The following is a 24,713-nucleotide window of genomic DNA, read 5'->3' on the forward strand; positions in this document are numbered from 1 at the left end:
TTCTTGTCTTTTAGTCCCAGGGAGACTTATGATGGTACCTGTAATACGACGGCAGTACCAGCAACACTATACAGTTTTGTGCTCTAGAGCTTTACTTCTTATTCTCTCTGAAGTCCTTTTCTACTTCTTCCTACAAATATTTGGTGCTTAAACCCTTTTATATATCTGCCAGAAATACTCTGCCCTGATGTTCACTGTCCCTTCACTCTGCATCCTTTCTCCATTCATATTTTAATTCAAAACACTTGCTGAGATTGCTCCATTATCCAACCAGAACTGCAAACCCCTAGAGACTGGGGCCTGTGAGTTCTGTATGCTTCTCTCTTCTTTCTAGTCTCATTGTCCTGTAAGGCCTTTCCACCCACCACAGCCTCAGGTATCTCAATGGCTACAGACTCCATTTAGGAAAACTCAGGGCTTAATTTAGTACTTTAGAAGAGAAAATTCTAAGGAAACGGTAGTAAAACAAATGAAAGAACAAGACTAAACATGGTAGAACAAACAAAATAATCAAAATAAATACTTGCCTGGGAGATTTAGAACTCATTTAATAATTCTTAGGTACCCATACAGGGTAGATGGCACAGTTCATGAATCAGGAAAATGAGACATACCTGTGCACCAGTCCAGAAATGTGTCTGTACATATACTATGCGTTTTTGCTTTTTAAAATCCAACTCAAAGAAAATTCACACCTTTGCTATTAATTATTTTAACAACACTCCTATTTAGCATATGCCATTATTCCATTTTACAGAAGGAGAAATTAACGTATGAAGAATTTAAGTACTAGCCTGGGGTCAGAGAGTAAGTCAATGAAAGTGTCACTACAAAACCTAGGTCTTTCTAGACTTTGAATCAGCTGCTCTTTTCGCTAATGAAATTAAAATGTTACTTCCAGAGTTATATACAAGTTGTAACAGGAAGTAAAGAAAAAAATGCTAACCTATAAGACATGAACAAAAACATCAATACTATCTACTTGAGTTAGTTATGTAGAATTAAAATCAAGTATCCTCCAGAAACTGCTAAATAAAACTGTAAACAAAAGGTGTTATATTTCTGTGTTGGTATTTTAGGCTATCAACAAAAATAATATATGTATATATGTGTGTACACATTAGTGTATACATAGAATACATTAGTGTACATAGAATACAAATGTGTATATGCATACATGTGTGTTTGTGTGTGTGTGTATACACACCCAGATCTCTCCTCATTCCTTCCCATCATCAAAACTTATCCACCTTGAATCATATTGTTAGGGGCTTGCTTAGTCACAGCCAGCAGAACTGAACAATTACTGTTTACTCTTGGGCTAAGGGATTATCCTTAAAAGTAACACTGTTATTTTAACAGGGGGTTTCTGAAAACATAACAGACACATCACCAGCAGTCACTAACATTTATTGAATTCTAGGCACAGTAACTAGCATATGCAACACATAACAAATTTTAGTGTCTATTAAAATTCACATAATGAATATACATGTGCTATTCTAAACATGGGAAATACAGCAGTGAACAGAGCAGACAAACAGCCTGGCTTGTGGTGCCTGTGTTCTAGTGAAAGAGGCAGACAATACACAGGTAAACAAATAAGTAAAACATAGAGCACGTTAGATAAGTGCTAAAGAGGAAAACAAGTAAGAGTCTCATTAGGGGAAGGCAGGTTAGAACTGGGGGCTAAGTTGGTCAGAGAAGGTCTACCTCTGTATGATGTGTCAACCAGGAGGTTGTGGGAGAAAATTCCAGAGGCTTGTGTATATCAGTGTTTGTTGATCATCAAGGGAGTACAGGGCATGAGGCCATGAGGTCTGGGAGGACCTCTTAGGTCACCATATGAGGACACTGGCCTTTAATGCCCTATGAGGTGGAAGAAGATAAATGTACTTTGACTTACTCTGTCTGCCAAGTTAAAAGGCCATTAAAAGGAAGCAAGACCAGGTAATAACCTAGGTAAGAGATGAAGGTGGTTAGACCTATGGCAGCAATAGAAGTGGTGAGGAAGGTCAGAGGATCACTTGAGCCCAGTAGTTCTAGGCTACAGTGAGCTGTGAGCTATGATCATGCCACTGCCCTCCACCCTGGGGGATGAAGTGAGATCTCATCTCAAAAACAAAACCAAACCCAACACATTTGGGCTGAGCACTGGGAGGAACAGAAATGCCACTGGTGGGCTTGGGAACCAGGAGGATGCCAAGTACTCTGTCAAGTGCTTTGTGCATATCATCTCGTTCAATCCTCAAAACAGCTTTACAGAAACTGTAATTCTCATTTTGTAGGTAAGGAAACAACGCTACTACAATAGTCAAGTAACTTGGCCAAAGTCATGCAGTCAGCAGGGATCTAAATCAAGAATGATCATCCAGTGTAAGACTGAGTATAACCACATGCTTCACCACCACAGCCACGGCACTGACAGGCTGGTGGGACTGACAGGATGTGGTGACTTCTAAATCAGATCATGAGTAATTAGACAGACATCCATGATGGTTTGCTGAGAGGAAGAAAACAGACAATCCTTGGGCATGCTGTAAAAGAGAAGGCCAAAATGACACCACTTAAAAATACACGTGTACACACATTACTCATTTATGAGCACATGCAGAAAAATATCAAAAGTTACATGAACCCAAATATGAGCACTGTTTATCTCCGGTGAGATGATAAGTTGGTTTGTTTTTTTGTTTATCCTTATCCTCTAATCTGCCTACAAGTCAAATAGATGGGATTACCAAATTTAGAGAAAAATCTACAATTTCCCTATAATTCCTATGGCTCAGTCCAGTATTTAGGTCATGGGACCTAAAATTGTAAAAATTAGAAAAGGTAGAAGCAAAGAAGACCATCAGTTCACTAACATGAGAATGAGAGACGAGGCACAATCTGGGACTGAGTCCATCATTGAGCCTCTAGAGTGTCCTTCCCCACTCCAAAAAAATGCCCTCGGTAAACAAAAAGATGACAGAGAAGGCATAGCGAGGCCTGCAAGAGGCTAGGAGATCCAGATGATCTGGGAAGAAAAGGGGTCAGAGAAGGTCCCCAGGAAAGGAAAGAAAATGGGATCTCAGCTCAGGCTCTGAGTCTAGATAGATAATAGGTCAGAATCAAGAGAGGAGAGAAAATGTACTAGAAACAGAAAGAAAAAGTATAAGGTTCGGCATGCCTAGTCAGTGGTCTTAAGTGCAGAAACGTGACTGAAGTTGGTAGCAAATGAAGCTTTGTCAGATTAGTAGTGAGTAGGGCCCATTCCACACTTACGAGGTTTCAGAGCTACGACAGAGCTAAGGGCATTTTCTACAGTCTACAGGGAATTGCAAAAATGGACGGCTATCAGAGTTGGCAGATCCATCCTGAAACACATGTATGTCTCCTAGATGGAACCCAATACATAAAATTTATAATTTAAAAACTGAACTCATTTGTTTTTATTCTATCTGTCCTATGCATGTGGCATCTACGACACTAAAACTGTTAAAAAAAAAAAAAATACATCTCCAGAGGACAGGTGCCTATAATACCAGGAAATTTACAGACTGGATGCATATTGAAGAGCCTTCAGTGCCCAAAATATGCCACTGTACGATGCTGGGCAAGTCAATAGCTTCTCCAAGTCTCAATTTTCTTCACTGAGAGAGGGGAATAACACTACTTGTTTTAAGGGTTGATTGTATCAAATGATACAATACACATTAATGCTTATTACTCTAAAATCAGTTGGTTTGGAACCTGCCTCTTGAATAGGATAATAATTTTTGACAACATGGATTAAAAGGAACACAACAAAACAGATTTTGAGTAAGCACATAATTGATGCAGCTACATGTGTGGAGGGAATAGAAAGGAGGGAAAGAGGTAATCCCTGAGCACTTACCTTGCTTCACTGCTGGAGAGAACTATTACAGCTTATCAGGGAATTAAATAATGGGTAAGTATCCAAAAAAGCACCAGTAATATGAGGGAATTTTATCCTGAGTTTCATACATAGAGTTTAGACAACACATTTTCAAAACTGAGATGTCACTCTGAGAACAAATATTTCCCAGACTATAACCCCCATTCAACCGTTTTGCTAGCTGCTATATCCCTAGCACACAGTCTCCAATAATTTTTGGTAAACAACTAAACATAAAAATGTTCTGAAGTTGCATTATAGACTACCATTACAATCTACAGTATAAGGCTAATATATAATAAAGTGAAATGACCTTAAGAAAAGGCTCTTCTGGAACTCAGAAAATAAATTCTATTGAATAGAAACCCCCCACTCTCCCCAACTTCATATCAAATGCTCTCTGTATCAAATGCTTTTAAGAACTTCAATCACAACCATCGAAGACATAAAAACAAGAGAAAAATTGTTGACAGTATCTGTGGGTCATAAACTACCTTTGGGAAGCGAAGAGGAGTTAAGTACTTTGATTCAATCAACTTAATAAAGAAACTCTGATGGAATTAAAATAGGGTAAAATGAAAGATAAATGTTAGTGGAGAATCTAGTCTATTGAATAAAACACAAACCAAAAACAATCAGATTAGCATCTGACAAAAGCAACTGCCAATCAGTACAAAGATTATGTCCTTGGAAATTAGATTCCATTCACCGAAGAGAGGAAAATGCTATAGATAAAATCTCTTATGTTGGCAGATACCCACTTAACAAATAAGGCCCCACAAAGGTTTAGCAAAGTTTAAAAAACAAAAAAAACAAAAAACAAAAAAAAAAAAGAAAACTCTTCCCCAAAGTGACCTCCAAACATTAAACACAGAATGCTAGTAAACTAAAAATCCATCCTAGTTCTCTCAGCATACAATCCCAGAAAAACCACACTGGAAAGTTGTACCTGTTCCTTCCTGCAGGATTAACAAAGCCCCTAGAAACAGTTCTAAAACTTGATGTCATGGCAGGTCCCAAGCAGGATCTGTAGTCATCATTTTTCTTCTTTACTTCCTTCCCTTTTGGCATGGGATCAATTTTCAGAGAAAATTGTCACCCACTAAGTGACCATTTCCATTTCACCAGCCTCACTACAAATCAATGCGACTGTTTATGCTAGAATGTTTTACCGCTGAGTTCTCTCTACCCCTGACCCCAACCCATAACCCAACTGTCCAATGGTTTCTTTTCTTTCTTCAAATCTTTTCACCACCAACCGACTCATATACCCTGTGACATTTAATTTCTCCTTATGCAACTGTCTTATGCTATTCCTTTTAGGCAAATGTCTGACCCAAAAGAAGCTATGGTAGAAAACACATATCAAGATACACACCTGACTTGACTTTGCTCTGAAATAAAATATATTCAAACAAAGTTGGAGATTTCCCCAAATCAGTAAATGCTATTTCCCCACTAAATTCCATATACAAATCAGGGATTCACAGAGACCCCCAAAAACCTCATATGAGAAAGATACTGCAACAGGAGTCAGCCCTGTCATTATAAAAGATGAGACGCTCTAAGTGTCACAGCTTCTAGAAAGAGTTCGGCCCTTCTCATTACCCTTCCACAAAATGTATCACTAAACAAATGTTAACTGAATCTAAGTCATGATCATCTTCTACCTGGACTACTGCAATAACTTTTTTTTTTTTTTTTTTGAGAGTTTCACTCGTTGCTCAGGTTGGAGTGCAATGGCGCGAGCTCAGCTCACCGCAACCTCCATGCCCTGGGTTTAAGCGATTCTCCTGCCTCAGCCTCCCGAGTAGCTGGGATTACAGACAAGTGCCATCACGCTGGCTAATTTTGTATTTTTAGTAGAGATGGGGTTTCTCCACATTGGTGAGGCTGGTCTCGAACTCCCAACCTCAGGTGATCCGCTTGCCTCTGCCTCCCAAAGTGCTGGGATTAGAGTGCCACGCCCAGCCTGCAATGGCATCTCAACCAGGCCCCCTGCTTCAACTCTTGCTTCCCTAATCTCTGTAACGCAGCCACATTCTTTTAAACGCCAGTTTCATTCTTTTAAAACACCAGGTTTTTCGTATCCTTCTCCCCAATGACTTACTGCCACACTTGAAATAAAATCCCAACTCCTTATCCATCCACAGCCCACAAGGCTAACACCTCACTGACCTCCTGCATCAGGGTTCTCTCCCAGCTAACTCAGCCACATGGGCCCTTGACCATTCCTCAGGTAAGTGCCAGAACTCTGCACTTCCTGTGTCTCCTGCATCTACTACTCTTCCCAAACACATGCATGGTATTGTCTCATTTAATTCAGATGTCTGCTCAACCATCATCTAATCAGAGGACTCTGCTTTCCGATCAGTCTAAAATACCAGCCTCTCCCCCACTCTCTCCAACACTCGCTAGTCCTTTGTACTGCTTTTTCTCCACCACACTAGCCAATATCATGTATTCATTTACTGCCTCCCTTACACTGGCCAGAATATAAGCTTCACGGAAGCATTGGGATCCTTTGCTCAGTGCAGCATCCCCAGGGCCTCTCAGTGCCTGGAATATGGTATACTGCTCAATAAATACTAGATGAATGAATGAATGAATTTTAGGTGAGCACTTTCTATGTGCTAGGCACTGGGATAGAAAGGTGAATGATGAATAGAATCTAGTTCTTCCCCTTGAGGAACTTACAATTTAGCAATGAAGGAGACATATATACAACTAATAGAATGAAATGTGATATGGGCTTAACGTGTTTGAGGAAAACTGTGGAGTGGAGTAGCTAGAGATAAGGCAGGAGAGATTGGGACCAGATGCTGAGGGCCCTTGAGCTTCAGGCTAAGGAGCTGTTTCTCCATCTGGGCACCCACTATGGAGTTCTAAATAGAAATGGAAAGAAGAGATGGATCTAAAATTAGAACCGAAAGAACTTAGTGACTCTCTGGATAAAAGGAACTGAGGAGTTCTAGGTTTCTAGGAAATGCCACTAGCCAGAGAGAAGGAAGAAAAAGTTGGAAGAAAAATATAGTAAATCTGGTTTTACGTAAGTTGAGTTTGAGGAACCCATGACCACCACACTAAGTCATAATTTATCTGGTGACCTGGAAACTCTGTAGTCCTGCTCCTTGGCTAAGAAAGCCACTTCCTCAGGTGTTCACCATGTCCCAGTAGAGCTGAGCCACACGTATCACACATAGGTGCCACTGTGTTAGCCATGATTTAGCCATGCATGAAAAATTCTTACATCTTCAGCCTTCATCAAACCTGTAAGTTTAATATGTTCTTTATCATGCTTTCTTAAAACAAGGGATACCTGTTTTGCAGTGAAGTCTGACACAAATGCAGAGATTTCCCAGGATTTTTTCCTAGTCAGTGGCTTGAAAGTCCAATTCTAAATGGGGAGACAACATTATTTACAATTTTAAAAACCAAAAAAGTTCTCAAGGACAGGCATTATTGTTGCTTTCCATTCTGAGAGGTCATGGAAATCCCATGTGGATTTATGTGTATATATATATAAACATATATTCATACAGATATGCAGGGGAGACATTAAGAATGAAAGGAGGAAAAAATTTAAGTACAAAAAAAAATCAAAACCTATGTTTAATAGTAAAGGACAATTGTTTACAACATAAAGATTGAACCAAATGTCACAATGTCACAAATTCAAGATTAAGATTTTCCAGCACCTCAAACATTTGGTTAAACGGATTTTTTGTTGTTTTTGGGATTTTTTGGCCAATTCCAGTGATCTCATTTCTTAAGTGATCCTCCATAGTTTCATCCCATGATTCTTCTCTAAAAAGTAGAAGATACTGAAATAAGAAGGAAGGACTGATTTTTTAAGGGATCCAGGACTTTTAAAATCAAAGTAGAGGTATCCTGTTGGGAATTACTGGCCAAACAGGCTTAATTTGGAGAAGTCATATAAAACAAGCTCCTAAGTGGCATACCTCCTAGTGGAGATTGGGGATGGAGTCAACACTCAGAAGAGTCAAGTACAAAAAGAGGGAGAAGTTAACTCTCTGCTAAGAATATCCCATAAACAGAAGGATCAATTTCTCCGAAATGCCAGATAAATAAAACTGCTATATTGCAATAACCAAATAACTAGAAACAAAGGGTTCCTCTGACACTACAAAAGATTTTAACCTTCTCTATGAGAGCCAGGAAAAGGTAGTTTATCCATCTTCACTGCTTGATATGTCATCTGTATCTTTCTTCCTATCTCTTACCTCCTACCTGTCTGGTGGGCCAAATACACTGAAGTGAGGTCACAAGGAGAGAGACAGGAAACCAGCAATGGACCCCAGTAGAAGGACAGGGTGGACGATGCTTAGGATGATCATGACAACTCTGCTTTCATTTCCCACATCCCTATCCCACCAGAGGTGAAAATCAGAAAGGATTTAGTTGGATGCATTCTGGACACAAATGCTCTGAAGCTAATAAAATTCAAAGATAATTGGCCCATCCAATTATGTTAGAATCAAATAAAATGTAGTTGTATATGACAACAGAAATCATCTAGACTGAGACGCCATTATTTTGTGAGAAAAACAAGGCTCCTGAGATGTAAGGATCCACCCAAACCACTCAGCAAGTTGGACATACCTGAGGCCAGATCCCAGGCTGCCTGCGTTCCAGCACTGAGTTAATTTTGTCAAATCAACTGGTTTCTTGCTTTGAGCAATTTAAATATATAAATGACTACAGTATTGGCAATAAGTACCAGGAAAACACAAAATCATAAAGCTTAAAGAGAAACAGATTTGAGGAAAACTCCCTGTTGGGAAAATTGTAATTATTAATATACTTCAAGAAAATTAGTTTTATGGTTAAGAGGATACTTTATAAGAATAAAATTACTTAAAAGTCACAGTTCTGTGAAAGATTCAGATTTGCAACTGTTAAGATTTACTCAAAGTTATATTCTGGGGCAGTAAATTATTTGCTTGAATATAAAAATTTTGACAAAAAACCGGAAAAGCAGCAAACTTACAAAAACAAAACAACAAACATCAGGGAAAACCCAGGAAGCATAATTTGAGTTGACCTTGCCTTTGCACAGTACTGGCATTTTGTTCCAATGGGATTTTAGGAAAAAAGTTTAAAAGTCAAAAAGGCAAAAGCAGAACTAAAGTTTGGCAGCAAAAATAATGCACTTAATAAACTCTAAGTATCTTGTATTTCTAAAGCCTATTCCTATTTATTATCCTCTTAAAACTAAAGGAACAACAACAACAAAAAGGTCTTCCACCAAATTAAATGCAGCCCAGACCATCAATTCTATTTCAGATTCAGCTTGAACTCTAGGCCTGTCAATCCATCTATAAATAAACACTGATCAGTTAAATGGCTTTCTAACCAGTTAAGACTGTCCATTCCTGGGAAAGTGTCAGGAACTGCTTTTATTTCAATTTGCAGGTATATAATTTATCAGGTTAAAAAAAAAGAGTCCTTATAAAACATACTGGGAAAAACCTTATCATTTCTGTCAAAGAACATTCAACATGAACTCTCGGTGTGCATTTTGTTTTCTTGCTGTAAGATGAATTCCTTAATATTTAACCACGTGGTGAATCATGAAACACATTCCACCGGACAGAAACTCAGCTCTTTGACAAACCAATTTCCAACCCTCATTCATGGAAACCATAAGGTGTTCCTTTAAGGAGAAAATCAAACATCAGTGAAGGGACAATGTAGGCAACCCAAGTAAATAGCCTGTCTGAGGGGGTCCATGCTGAGTTTACAGCTTCGGATGTGAAAGCCACCTTGGATACACCTGAAACTAAGTGGGAGTTGCCTACTTAACACTCTGAGAAATTTGAATGGAACAATCACATGTTGCTTTAAGTAGTAGTAGTAGAAGGTGGGAATCCATTTAGGTCCATCCACATCTCACGTACCCAAAGTCATACCCTGAGAGTATTGTTTTCCCAACAACCCAAGCCACTCTGGAAGAGGTGTTCTGAATTCTGTGTGAAACATCTTTAAATACATATTGCTAAGGCTCCAGATATCTGACTCTGTGTGGGAAAAGCTATGCAGCCAATTTATAGTGCTTAGGCCAACTGTCGATTTATTTAACGGGTTAGTAACACCAACCAAGACTAGGTGGTTGATCTGTTGTTCAATAGCCTGTACTGTCTGAAGATGTCTGAGAGTTATCTTTCTTATCAAGTGAAAACAGAGCATCATCTCTAACGGTCTTATTCATCATTCTGTATGAATCTTGCATAAAAGAGGCAACGAACAGCATTTTCTTTTAAAGCTTCCAGACAGTAGGTTAGTCCAACAGGGTATGTGTTTAAAAAAGAAAAAAAAAAAAAAATTAGAATGTTTTGATCCCAACAAGTTGATAAATTTCATTTATAAATAATAATTAGATGTTTGGAGTGCAAATCCCATAATCATTGAATCTTAGAGCTTTTACTTGACTTACTTGTATTTTAAGAGCAGCCACTGAATTAACCAGAGTCCTACAAGGATCATGCCATTAATTTCACAAATAGAAAAGGCCCACTGCACCCGGTTAAAATGGTCAAAAAATGTGTCCGGTAGTGGAGGCTGCACCTCCTTAGGAGGTACTCGTTCATGGACGACCGAGATCATCACTGTGGTGAGAACAAAACAGGAAAGTGCGTAAAGAAAGGCCAGAAAAGTCTTGCCCCACTCCATGGGGTACTGAGAGCGCTCCAGTTCTGGCATGGGGATCTTTATCATCTCTTTCCTATACCCATTTGGCATCCCGTTGGGTTTAATCTTGATGCTGAAGCTGCCATCGGGGGTGGGGATGTCTACGCCAATGTTGAGGTGCCCGTTGGCATGGCCGTTCTTGTGTGCTTCCAAATGGTGCTCCATTTTCAGGGTTTCTATCATGTCCAGGAGCCGCTGCCCGTTGTCAGAGGAGACTCGGCACAAAGGGGGTTTTTTGAAATCCTCTTGGGTTAGGTTGATCAAGTCCTGGCCTGTGAAATGCTCCAGAGGCTCACAGTATTCTGGCATAGCATTCTCCAGCAGCCAGTCTGCCACCTTCTTGGGTGACCAATAAACCACTTCCTTCATTGTACTGGCAGACAGCAGGCAGTCCCCAGCTCACTCTTGGCAGGTCAGCAGTCACTGTTCCGACAGGGCAGGACACTGTCCTGCCTCGGCGCGTTCATCCTGTGGGGCCTCATGAGCAGAGACTTGTTTGGCAAGATGGTCAGGGCAGTTTTTAAACACCTCATGTAGCTGTCCAGGGTTCCTGAGCGCCCAAGCATTAATTCACCTCATTTCTGAGCAGGATTCTTCCTTCTGTGAAAGCAAGAGAAGATATCAAGATACTGTACTTCCAAATTACCCCTCTCAAAATGCAAAGCCTTATATACATAAGGAAAGTAGAAAACCAGTTATTGGTAAACTTACTAGTTTTCAAACTTATTCATTTCAGGGACCACTGATTTCCTGGTTATTAGTCTTCTGTGACACACATTAAATTGGATCTGAAAATGGATGTTGTCAAAGGAGACTATTTTATATAATTTCCAATGGTCTATTTTCTAAGAAGCAATTTGGCAGTGCTTTGGACACTTTTCAACCTGGTCAAGAGACCAGGTATTCTCTTTGTCCTTACATGCTTCCTGAGATAATTTAAAAGAATAAAATATATTTGCTTACTCTACCTTGTGAAGAATGTTTAAAAATGTACATTAACATACAGCAACTCATAGAATTGCTGAGCTTCAAAATCAACTGGTTTAATTCTTTTTTCAAAAAAAAAAAAATAAATCAGTGAATCCCCTCTTCCATATGTGCTTAGGTCCCAAATGTATAAAAGACCTACAAATGCCGCTGCTTGGGTTGAAGCACAGGTGAAGGGCCAAGGTCCTGACGGCTCTGTTCATCTTTCTTAATCTCAGCCCCTCTCGGGTTCTGAGGGACCCCACGGTTTAAAAATAAAGGATCCGATCCAACTTCTTCATTTACAAATGAAGAATCTGAGTTCTAGAAATGTCAAGAAACCTGCCCATGGCCAAGTAGCAGTCAGCATAGAAGAGTTACAAGTTAAGTTTCTGAGTTCTAGTTCAGTGGATGTACTTATTAAAATATTTTACTATGTGAAAATAACCAAATGCATATCTGTAGGGAAGATTCTAAAGTAGGATTCAAAATTTTATAAATTTGTGCATAAATAGAAACATACATGTATAACGTGTATATATAATACATATAACCGTAATTATGGCTAACTATGGTACACAGGCTGAGAATCCCTAATGCTAAAATTCAAAATCCAAAATGCTCCAAAATCCTAAACTTTTTGAGAACTGACATGATACTCAAAGAAAATGCTCATTGGAGCATTTCAGATTTTTGGATCGGGATGCTCAACTGAGTGCATCCTGGAAATATTCCAAAGTATCCCCAAGATTGAAATCCAGAACATTTCTGGTCCCAAGCATTTTGGATAAGGGATACTCAACTTACATAATATTGTATAAAACAACTGGAAAGAAATATATCACATATTAACTGGAGTTATATTTAATGATGGTTCTGTAGGTATTTTCTACTTTTCTCCACCTATTTTTCTTTAATAAGCATATATTACTTTTATAACAATCATACAAAATGAAAAACAAGAAAAGTTAAAAATAAAAGACCTTAACAAACTCCTTAACAAAGCATAATAATAGCTAATGAAATGTGGCCTTTGGCAGAAGATGGACCACAGTTTGACTCTCAGCATCTCCCATACATAATCCATTATGTGAGTTTCAGCTTATTCACCTCTAAAATGAAGATAATAATCAAGTATTTCCTTCATAGGGTTGTTGTTGATATTTAAGAAATCATATTTGAAAGTTCATGAAACATAACCTAGCTCTAAAAGCAGTGATTTTCAAATGGGTATGTGTTTCAAATGGGTATATGTTTTCAAATGGGTATATCCTTTTGTTTTTCTTCCTCAAATTATCTGTCATATCCAGTAGCCACTGTCCACTACATCTCACTACGAAAAAAAACTCTGTCTACCAGTGGGCTAATTTTTTTTTTTTTTCTCAAATGATGACTGTTGCAAAGATCTGGAGATTTAAGGGCTTGAAATGCTATTTCCCTGAGTATGTTTTTGTGAAATAATAATCTGATAAAATCTTCCAAGTTTTTTTAAAAAATATAGCCAAATAAGCCTAGGAATGCATACTGTAATCTCTCCTGGGGACAGCAGTATGCATTAGGATGTTAAAAGCTCCAGGAAATCCTCCAATCAAGAATCTATTTTGAGAAAAGATTTTTCAAGCTGACTTCATCAAGGCTATCCTACTCCTTGCCCCTTTTCCTACAGGACTCATTTCTACTGAATCCCAAAATCTTTTGCTTGTCAGGGGGAGACAGGGTCTTACTCTATTGCCCGGGCTGGAGTGCTGTGGTGCAATCATGGCTCACTGCAACCTCCATCTCCTGGGCTGAAGTGATTCTCCCAACTCAGCCTTGCAGAAGCTGGGACCACAGGTGCATGCCACTGTATCTGGCTAATTTTTAAAATATTTGTAGAGATGTGGCGGGGTAGGGGCTCACTACGATGCTTGGGCTGGCCCATATCCTACTTTAGAAAGAATCCCATCTTACTCTGGGAGTCCACTCTCAGTTTTTCAGTCCATTTAACAACCAATCAAGTGGCAACAACAGCTTTTAAAGATATTCCAGACTTTGCAAACAAACTGGTTGTTCCCTTCACAGAACTTTCCCTGTCACACCTTCCTGTGACTAAGTGTCTGTCTAGACTCCCCTAAGAGCTTATGAGTGAATGTGAAGCAGCTACAATGTTAAGTACCCATAGATCTACATGCCCAGGGCTCAGAAGATGCTCAATCAATGTCTGCTCAATATCTTCAAAAATATTCCTTAGACCTAGTAACGTGTAGATGGCTTAATGGAAAACAAACCTGCTGAAAATACCACTGACAATGAAAATGGCTGTAAAACAATTTGGATGGGCAAGGAGATTAAGATGGGCATTCTCCAGAGAAATGTAAAACCAAAGTACATCTGTGACCACTTAAAAACCACTGTAAAGAACTTCAGTTGCCACCGGTACTGCCCAGAGAGTGTCAAGAAGACACGCACACCAAACGGGAGTTCTGGCAGAAGGTCAGGAAGAAAAGGGGACCTCCTTGGCCTCAGACCCAAGGCCTCCCCTCAAACCCTCTCCAGCAGAGTTAGGAAAACAGCCAAAAGAATCCTCAACATCTTGAAATGGGTATGAAAACTCTAAAGAAATATTCTCAGTGGAGTGCTGAGGCCCAAGGGAGATGAACAAAGGCTTTTCACCTAGGTTCTTCATTTCCCCCTTGCCCAGCACAGGAAGTCAGCCAAGATAGGAAACTTCCTGAGAACCACAGGGACCAGACAGAAGCCAAAGTATTATTTTAGTTCTCTCTGATGGGAGGAAGAGTCACATAATCTCTCAAGAGATAATCAACATTTTAAGAAATATTTATTTATTATTTTACTTTAAGTTCTGGGATACATGTGCTGAACATGCAGGTTTGTTACATAGGTATACATGTGCCATGGTGGTTTGCTGCACCCATCAACCCATCATCTAGGTTTTAAGCCCCTCATGCATTAGGTATTTGTCCTAATGCTCTCCCTCCCCTTTCCCCGTACCCTATGACAGGCCCCAGTGTGTAATGTTCTCCTCCCTGTGTCCAGCTCCCACTTATGAGTGAGAACATGTGGTTGTGGTTTTCTGTTCCTGTGTTACTTCGCTGAGGATGATGGGTTCCAGCTTCACAAACCCATAGCCAACATCATACTGAAAGGGCAAACACTGGAATCATTCCCTTTGAAAACTGACACAAGACAAGGATGCCCTCTCTCACTACTCCTATTCAACATAGTATTGGAAGTTCTGGCCAGGGCAATCAGGCAAGAGAAAGAAAGAAAGCGCATTCAAATAGGAAGAGAGGAAGTCAAATTGTCTCTGTTTGCAGATGACATGATTGCATATTTAGAAAACCCTATCATCTCAGCCCAAAAATTCCTTAAGCTGATAAGCAACTTCAGCAGTCTCAGGATACAAAATCAAAGTGCAAAAATTACAAGCATTCCTATACACCGATAATAGACAATCAGAAAGCCAAATCATGAGTGAACTCTCATTCACAATTGCTACAAAGAAAATAAAATAGCTAGGAATTCAAATTACAAGGGATGTGAAGGACCTCTTCAAGGAGAACTACAAACCACTGCTCAAGGAAATAAAAGAAGACACAAACAAATGGGAAAACATCCCACGCTCATGGACAGGAAGAATCAATATCATGAAAATGGCCATACTGCCCAAAGTAGTTGATAGATTCAATGCTATTCCCATCAAGCTACCACCGACTCTCTTCAAAGAACTAGAGAAACCTACCTCAAATTTCATATGGAACTGAAGAAGAGCCCATAAAGCCAAGACAATCCTAAGCAAAAAGAACAAAGCTGGAGGCATCACGCTACCTGACTTCAAACTATACTACAAGGCTACAGTAACCAAAACAGCATGGTACTGGTACTGAAACAGGTATATAGACAATCAACTTTAAAATAGGAAAAAATCAAATGCTAGGAGCCAATTTAATAAGGGTCCATCAAGTATCCATCTGGCATTACAAGCATGGCAAGCACACATCTAACAAAGGAACTCGAATCTTGCAAAGGTGCACCCATCAGGGCCTCTTTGAGACATTGAGACAAATTAATGGCTTCTATTAACAAATTGGGACAACAAAATTATTCCTTCCTTAAAATAACCCCTGTGTTTCCCCATAACTTGGAATTCTCTATGTATCCATCAAGAAGTTTAGATTCTTCCTTTAGTCTTTAAGGTCTTTCTCTGCAAAGCCTTAGCTGTCTACTCCACTTCATAATCCTTTTCTCCTCCCTGAATTCCTAAACCATGAATACTTGCGGTACACAATACAATTTAATGGTCTTATGTGTGTGCTATGGTAGAAAGAGTATTAGCCAAGTGAGCCAGGGAGCCTGCGTTTGAGAGTCTATCCAGCTACTTGCCTTCTTAACGAAGTCCTTTAGCCTTGCCAAGCCTCAGTTTCCTCTGGGAAATAGGATTAACATCTACCTTACCTACTGATATAGTTTGGCTGTGTCTCCTCATGAGATCTGATGGGTTTATCAGGGGTTTCCGCTTTTGCTTCCTCCTCATTTTCTCTTGCCACCACCCTGTAAGAAGTGCCTGTCACCTCCCACCATGATTCTGAGGCCTCTCCAGCCATGTGGAGCTATAAGTCCAATTAAGCCTCTTTTTCTTCTCAGTCTTGGGTATGTCTTTATCAGCAGCATGAAAACAAACTAATATAGTAAATTGGTACCAGCAGAGTAGGGTGTTGCTGAAAAGGTATCTGAAAATGTGGAAGCGACTTTGGAACTGGGTAACAAGCAGAAGCTGGAACAGTTTGGAGGGCTCAGAAGAAGACAGAAAAATGTGGGAAAGTTTGGAACTTCCTAGAGACTTGTTGAATGGCTTTTCCCAAAATGCTGATAGCAATACGAGCAGTAAGGTCCAGGCTGAGGTGGTCTCAGATGGAGATGAAGAACTTGTTGGGAACTGGAGCAAAGGTACTCTTGTTATGTTTTAGCAAAGAGACTGGAGGCATTTTGCCCCTGCCCTAGAGATTTGTGGAACTTTGAACTTCAGAGAGATGTTTTAGGGTATCTGGTGGAAGAAATTTCTAAGCAGTAAAGCATTTAAGATGTAACCTGGGTGCTATTAAAGGCATTCAGTTTGATAAGGGAAGCAAAGCATAAAAGTTTGGAAAATTTGCAGCTTGACTATGTGATAGAAAAGAAAAACATATTTTCCAGGGAGAAATTCAAGCTGGCTGCAGAAAATTTCATAAGTAGCAAGGAGTTTAATGTTAATCCCCAAGACCATGGGAAAAATGTCTCCAGGGCATGTCAGAAGTTCTTCATGGCAGCCCCTCCCATCACAGGCCCAGGAGGAAAAGGTTGTTTCATGGGCCGGGTCCAGGGTCCCTGTGCTGTTTGCAGACTAGGGACTTGGTGTCCTGTGTCCCAGGCACTCCAGCGGTGCCAACATACAGCTCAGGCTGTGGCTTCAGAGGGTGGAAGCCCCAAGCCTTGGCAGGTTCCCCGTGGTGTTGGGCCTGCGGGTGCACAGAAGTCAAGAATTGAGGTTTGGGAACTTCTGCCTAGATTTCAGAAGATGTATGGAAATGCCTGGATGCCCAGGAAAAAGTTTGCTGCAGGGGCCCAGCCCTCACGGAGAACCTCTTCTAAGGCAGTGCAGAAGGCAGATGCGGGGTCAGAGCCCACACATAGAGTCCCTACTGGGGTACTGCCTAGTGGAGCTATGAGAAGAGGGCCACCATCCTCCAGACCCCAGAATGGTAGATCCACTGACAGTGTGCAGCATGCACTCGGAAAAGCCACACTCAATGCCAGCCCATGAAATTGGCTGGGAGGGAGGCTGTACCCTGCAAAGCCAAAGGGGTGGAGCTGCCCAAGACCATGGGAACACACCTTTTCCATCAGTGTGACCTAGATGTGAGACCTGGAGTCAAAGGAGATCATTTTGGAGCTTTAATATTTGACTGCCCCACTGGAGTTTGGACTTACATGGGTCCTGTAACCGCTTTGTTTTGGCCAATTTCGCCCATTTGGAATTGCTGTATTTACCCAGTACCTGTACCTCCACTGCATCTAGGAAGTAACTAGCTTGCTTTTGATTTTACAGACTCATAGGCAGAAGGGACTTGTCTCAGATCAGACTTTGGACTGTGGACTTTTGGGTTAATGCTGAAATGAGTTACGACTTTGGGGGATTGTTGGGAAGGCATGATTGGTTTTGAAATGTGAGGATGTGAGATTTGGGGGGTACACAGGCAGAATGATAAGGTTTGGCTGTGTGCCCACCCAAATTTCATTTTAAATTGTATTCCCATAATTCCTATGTATTGTGAGAGGGACCCAGTGGGAGATAATTTAAATCATGGCGTGGTTTCCTCCACACTGTTGTCATGGTAGTAAGTCTCATGAGATGTGATGGGTTTATCGGGGGTTTCCATTTTTGCTTCCTCCTCATTTTTCTCTTGCCACTGCCATGTAAGAAGTGCCTTTTGCCTCCTGCATTATTCTGAGGTCTCCCTAGCCATGTGGAGCTGTAAGTCCAATTAAATCTCTTTTTCTTCCCAGGCTCGAGGTGTCTTTATTAGTAGTGTGAAAACGAACTAATACACCTACCTTCACACAGGCTGCTACTGCTGGGAGGATTCAATCATGTAAAAGGAATAAAAACTACTAATTACTCTAGGAAGTATATCTTGGTCTTCTTGTCACAACCTACACTTCTTTTCTGTTGCCTAACTGGGTCCACAGTAACACTTCATAAATATATACTGAAGCTGCCACTTACAAATGACATAATTTACAAAGCCCAATCATTCTGGCACACGAGTAAAGACAGCCTTCGAAATTTCAAGAGCAAATAAACTTTTATTTTTTCAAGCAAGCTTTGAAACTTAAAATAAAGGTATACATGCTGTTTTCCTGCAACTGATGCTGAAATTGTGCAAAAAAGGGAAAAGCTCATTGCTACGGAAGTGAACTGTTGGACAACTATTCAGTACTTAAAAGGTCACTGCTAAAAGGTGGACCCCCAAGACCCCAGAGCACAGCTATGCAGGGTGAGGTAAGATTTACTTTTCCCTGAATTCACACACTGTGGTGTCTTTGAAAAGGGAAAGACAAAATATCATATCTAGACCCAGAAGACTGTATGGTAGCCTGGGCTCAGAGAAAAACTGCCACCATCACCCAGAAAAGCCATGCTGAATCCATTATTGGGAGAATGTTAAAAAATAACATACAGCCCAAATTAATAGACATTTTTCAGAACTGGGAATAATACAAGAGTAAAAATATGCATACATTCTTTATCCCAAAATAACACAAAATTTGAGAGACAGAAGCAGCACAGAAATACTTCGTTCATATCTAACTTTTAGAGATAAGTAAACTAAAATGCAGTGAGGTTGTGATTGGTCTAAAATCTCATACATAGCAAAGAGTTACCTTGGGGCTAGACCAAGACCCAAAATGCTTTTCAGGCTCTCCCACTGAAAAATATTCAACAGTCTCACAGATCTAAGCTTGTATCAAGGGTAGTCTAAAAAGTTTCTTAAAATTATAATGGTGTTCTTTAGGATAAAAGCAGAGAAAAACAGCACATGTTCATTATAGATTCTAAGCTTACCAGGATTTTATATTTAGCCTCAATTTAGTAAAAAAGAAATCTGCTAAATTCAATTTGGCTCCGATTCTTAAAATACATATTTTAGACTTTAATATTATAAAAACCATCAGACAATATGCCATGACATGGTAAAAACTATGTATATTATTATCAAAGCCAAGCAGGTCTTTAAACAAAAAAGTAAAAGCAATTATTCTGGTAATGAAAAAAAAATTACTAACCAAAATTAGTAAATAAATCATTTATAAATTTTTTATCCTTACTCACAAATGATCTATTATACTATCTTGTTATCTGGCATTTACTAGAAACAAGACACGGTTAACAACTTACCATGCAAATTACACATTGAACATAAGTTTTCAAGAATCAGAATACCACAAAATACCACAATGCAACTAGACCTGGGGCAATTGCTCAGAAAATCTGAATTCTAACACTTGCTCTGGTACTAACCTGTACTCCAACCCCAGTGCCTCAGTTTCCTAGTATGGAATAATTTATTCCATCCATTTACTCCACTAGTTAAGGGAATTTGCATGTACCTGACAGTGCTTTGGAAAACATAATACATAAAATGTAAGAAATTATTATACTGAATATAATTTATTCTTTCCTTGACGATTCAACGGACTTTTAAAATGAATGCCATGAAATTAAGAATTTAATTTTTATGATTTTTTTAAGGCATGAAGGACTCAAGTTTGAACAAACAAGCTGGCATGTCGGTGAAAAAAGCACTGAGAAACTATAGGATTCTAGATGTTTCTAAATGCCGATAATGATAAAAGAATGATGAAAGTAGTACACGCATAGTTAGTCTCATATACAGAGTGAACCAAATTTTTGGCTTCACGTATCATATCTCTAAAAACAAAAGCAGCTGGGCATGGTGGTTCATGCCTATAATCAATCGCAACACTTTGGGAGGCCAAGGTGGGAGAATCTCTTGAGGCCAGGAGTTCATGACCAGTCTAAGCAACACAGTGAGACAACATCTCTATTTTTAAAAATGTAACAACAACAAAAAAAAATACATTTAATAATAAAAACAAAAGCAAAAGTAACATGGAGTACATACATGACTTTACTCTGATAGCTTATAGTTGACTTAAAGCAAGATCAAAATTTTGCGGGCATGTAGCATTTAGCTCAAACTTTGTAACACAAAACTACCTGTGGGGTACCTTGTTAAAGAGCAATACAAATCAATAATTGATATTATTTTATTATGAAATAGACTAAGTGTCTCTTTGTAAAAGCTTTAAGTTCAGACAAAAGTTTTTACATCTTCTAGAACTTTCCATAAAATAATAACCAGAACAGGTACAGTGGCTTGTGCCTATAATCCCAACATTTTGGGAGGCTGAGGCAGGCAGATAACTTAAGGCCAGGAGTTCGAGACCAGCCTGGGCAAAACCCGTGTCTACTAAAAATACAAAACTTAGCTGGGCGTGGTAGCGTGGTAGCGCACGCCTGTAATCCCAGATACTCAGGAAGCTGAGGCATGAGAATTGCTTGAACCTGGGAGGCAGAGGCTGCAGTGAGCTGAGATCCTATCACTGTACTCCAGCCTCCAGCCTAAGCAACAGAACAAGACTTTGTCTCAAAAAAAGTAAATAATAACTTAACAGATCTTTTAAGGCAATGTAGCCCACTGAAACACTCATGAGACAGGTGTTCAATTATTCTCTAATTCAATTTGGATAGCTTTATTCCAAACAAATCTAATAAGTTATAGATTTGTTATTTAGCATTTGAAGAGTTAAACAGGAAGAATTTTTAAAAAATGGTATAGATTTGAAGAACAAAAATGGTTAGAGTAACAGCCACATAGTTTCAGCTGAAGGACCTACATATTTATTTCAGTCTACTGTTGAGAAAAATTTAGATTACTTTTGATGCCTTAACCTTTAAATTGTTCCTTATTTTAAATTGCTATTACATGCCGTGCTCACAATTCCATAGTCCAACTCTGGTTAGCAAATAAAATCATCCCCTGTGAGATGGCCCCTTGAATTAAGTGTGTGCTGACCTACTTTACTAAGATATAAGAAGAAGGGCTTGCTGGAGTGTATGTATTTTGCCTTTTTGGCTGGTAGACTTTAGGCTGTTAGAAGAGCCTTACTTAATGACATCTTTTGGTCTCCTCCACACTGTGTTTATTCAACAATGTCTAATACTTAAGATTTCACAACATCTGAAATATATTTCTCTCAGGAGTTGCCCTGTAACTTATGCAATTGATAGTTTTCCCCCTTTTCCCCACCTCTCCCCAAATGACCCATTCCATTGTAGTAGCCCCCAATGTTGTAAAAGGAAAGAGAGAATTTGGGGAGACAAAACAGCCATGATACAATGACAATAAATCAGCCATGTCCACTGTATACCATAAATCATGGTTTTATAGTTGTTCACTGAGGATATAAAATATAACACTGTTTCATACACTTCATGGAGAGTCCTGGCACCAGCAACATCAGCTAATTCTGCCTCCCCTTCCCCAAGCCTCCACTTGAGTCATTTTGTGACAGAATATGTGTAAATATTTAGTGATCAGGAAATCCAAACAATCATTTATTATGGCAAAAAAACTAGAAAAAAAAAAATCTAAAAGCTCTAGAGTGGAAACTGATTAAATACACTGTGTAACAGAATACCAAGCCTCTGCCACAGACTGTACTGTATTTCCCTATCTATAGTAATACATATTTATAGCTTTGTCACATAAACAGGTTACAAACAAAATGTATTATTTTTGTAAACACATATTGCAAATATCCACAGGGAAAAAAGTCTAGAAGGTATACATTAACTTCTTAACCCTTACCTCTGGGTAACAGAATTGTGAAATAAATTTCTGCTTTACTTTTTTTCAGTATATTCTAATTTCTGATAAACATATATTACTTGCATTTAGAAGGGGAAAGGATATTTTCCCCCAAACATACTCTGTTTTTGAACATGTAGTCTGCTTTGTAAGTTTAAAAATACATGTTTCCTTCATTAGCTTTCTTAAAAAATATAAAATGAGCTTGCAGATTTCTCTAAATAATTGGAATCTTGGCTTTCTGTGTGTAATTATGTTCCCAAATTCTTCATATTCCCAAGACATAATGGTCCAGGCGTACAAGCCAAACCACCAAAAAAGAGGAAGCTGAAATCTGAAACAAAGTGCATAAAGGAACTCCAGTCTCAGATATTTCCCATCATTCCAGAGGGAAAACAATAAGCTATTAGCTTTGCAATTGTTCTATCATCCTAAATTTCCTTCAATATCCATCCATCCAGGCTGCTGCAAAACAGCAAAGCCTATAAGAAACTCTGCCTGTTGTCACTACAATAAAAACTAATCTAATAGCTCTACTGACAACTAATCGTATTGTTTTTCCCATGGGATTTCATTCTTAGTACTAAATTACCAAAAACTCAGGAGATAATCTACTCCCACTCAACTGATTAACTGCCCCTCTGAGTCCGAACCAGCAGGACTGTTTCAGTATTTGCCTAGTTAATCTGCAGAACTTGGACACAGATTCACTCTAGCAGTACTCAAGAATGTAGGACCTAATCAATGTTTCCAAATTCCATTAGCTCTCACAGGAGCTGCTGCACACAGTACTGATCTCATCTGCCCTGAGAAGCCTGGAAAAGTCTAAGACAGGCTCTCTATTTCTATCACACAACACTCGGTTCCTTTCACCCTTCTTCCTATCTTTTTCAAAATGAGAGCTAAATTCCTTCTAATTTGCTCCTCATTTAGCTGGAATAAAAATATTGCATGTGCCCTGGAATCCATCATAAAAGTAAGTTAAAACTGTAAAAAGCCAGATGGCTTAGGAAAAGGGTGAGGCCATGCTTTACTATCCTTTGCTTTTTAAGAATCTTTGATGCCATATTCTAAAGCATATCCACAGTGCCCAGATTACTAAAACTACCTCTGTTTACTCATCTATAAAGTAAAAATAATCCTGCATTCTTTTGGGCAGTAAGAAAGATCAGAAATCTGACATGGAATTTAGCAGGGTCATAGCAGCAGGGGATTTTCAAAGCATCTATGGGAGAAAAAGTTCAGGTCCTTCTTTTCCTCCCTTTCCTACAGAAAACCCAACAGTGATCTGTCGAGAGCTGGCGATGGAGGTAGGGGTGGCAACTGGAGGTTGGGGAGGTGGCAGAGTCAGTGTCAGAACAGAGGAACGAGGTCAGCCTGCCCCACCATTCCTTGATCCCTCGTCATCCCTGTCTCTCCTCACACCTCCAGGATTAAGCAAGCATAAACTAAAAAGGCTGCCCAAGGAAGTCATTCCATCAGGCTCTCAAGTTCACATATCCGTCAGAACCCAGGCACATTAAATCAACCTGGATCACAAAGAATATGCAATCGTCAGGACTGTGGCAAACAGGATAGGGCAAGCCATACATAGTGCAGTTAAAGATCAATTTTTTAAGGGGCAAAAATAAACAAAAAACATGGAAGCTGAATCTGGCCCATGGGATTGCCCCTTCCAACTTCACTCGCTCTCTCATTCATTATATCTAATAATGAATTCCTGGAGATCCTATCTTGAAGGCTCTCTCAAACTATTCCCTTTCCCTATTCCCATTTGCTTCTGCTTTAGTTTCTGCCTCCAGCCTGGCTCAACTGCAACCCTGTGCCACACTGCCATGAGATCTAGTACATAATCTGATCTCTTCACTTGAGGCTTAAGCACCCCACAGTTCTCAAGATGACGTTCAGATGCCTTGACTTAGCTCCAAGGCCTTCCATGACACAGCCTATTTATTTACCTATACTTTTCAGCCTTGCTCTACAAGCTCTGGGCCTGTATCATACCCATACTCAAGTGTTCCAGTAGATTCCCACACAAGCTAGTCATTTCATACCTTGAAAGTTGTTCCTTCTGCCTAGAATATTCTTCCTACCTCATACCTTCCTTTGTCCTTTCATTTGCTTTGGAATCTCTAGAGCTTGATGCATAGTACACACTTAATAGATGTTTCCTGAAATACCTAATTAAATGAGAATGCAAAGGAGATGACTTACAGTTCCAGAACATGGACCCAGTGATGCGTATCTCTTTTATACATCAAGCACATAAAAATCTATATAAAATATAACTGCTGACATTTTAACACCATAATCGGTTTCAAAACAAAGAAAAAGCGGCCAGGCGCGGTGGCTCACGTCTGTAACCCCAGCACTTTGGGAGGCCGAGACGGGCGGATCACAAGGTCAGGAGATCGAGACCATCCTGGCTAACATAGTGAAACCCCGTCTCTACTAAAAATACAAAAAATTAGCCGGGCGCAGTGGTGGGCGCCTGTAGTCCCAGCTACTCAGGAGGCTGAGGCAGGAGAATGGCGTGAACCTGGGGGGCGGAGGTTGCAGTGAGCCGAGATCGTGCCACTGCACTCCAGCCTGGGCGACAGAGCGAGACTCTGTCTCAAAAAAAAAAAAAACAAAAAAAAAACAAAGAAAAAGAATTTCTCATGTGTCAAAAGAAGAATAATCTCAAATTCAGAGTAGAAAAG

General features: G+C 39.6%; 1 protein-coding gene across 2 annotated transcripts in view; it reads right to left on the reverse strand.

Moving 5' to 3' along the window:
* The window catches only part of SGMS1 (sphingomyelin synthase 1), a 168,443-nt gene that overhangs the window by 27,767 nt on the left and 115,963 nt on the right, over positions 1-24,713 (reverse strand). For both annotated transcript variants that reach the window (XM_025397293.1, XM_025397292.1), the window contains one exon: positions 10,359-11,212. In XM_025397293.1, the coding sequence (XP_025253078.1) occupies positions 10,359-10,981 (623 nt within the window). In that variant the 5' untranslated portion in view covers positions 10,982-11,212. The remainder of the gene's footprint in view (positions 1-10,358; positions 11,213-24,713) is intronic.

The sequence above is a fragment of the Theropithecus gelada genome, chromosome 9 (assembly GCF_003255815.1).
Source record: "Theropithecus gelada isolate Dixy chromosome 9, Tgel_1.0, whole genome shotgun sequence".
NCBI lineage: Eukaryota > Metazoa > Chordata > Mammalia > Primates > Cercopithecidae > Theropithecus > Theropithecus gelada.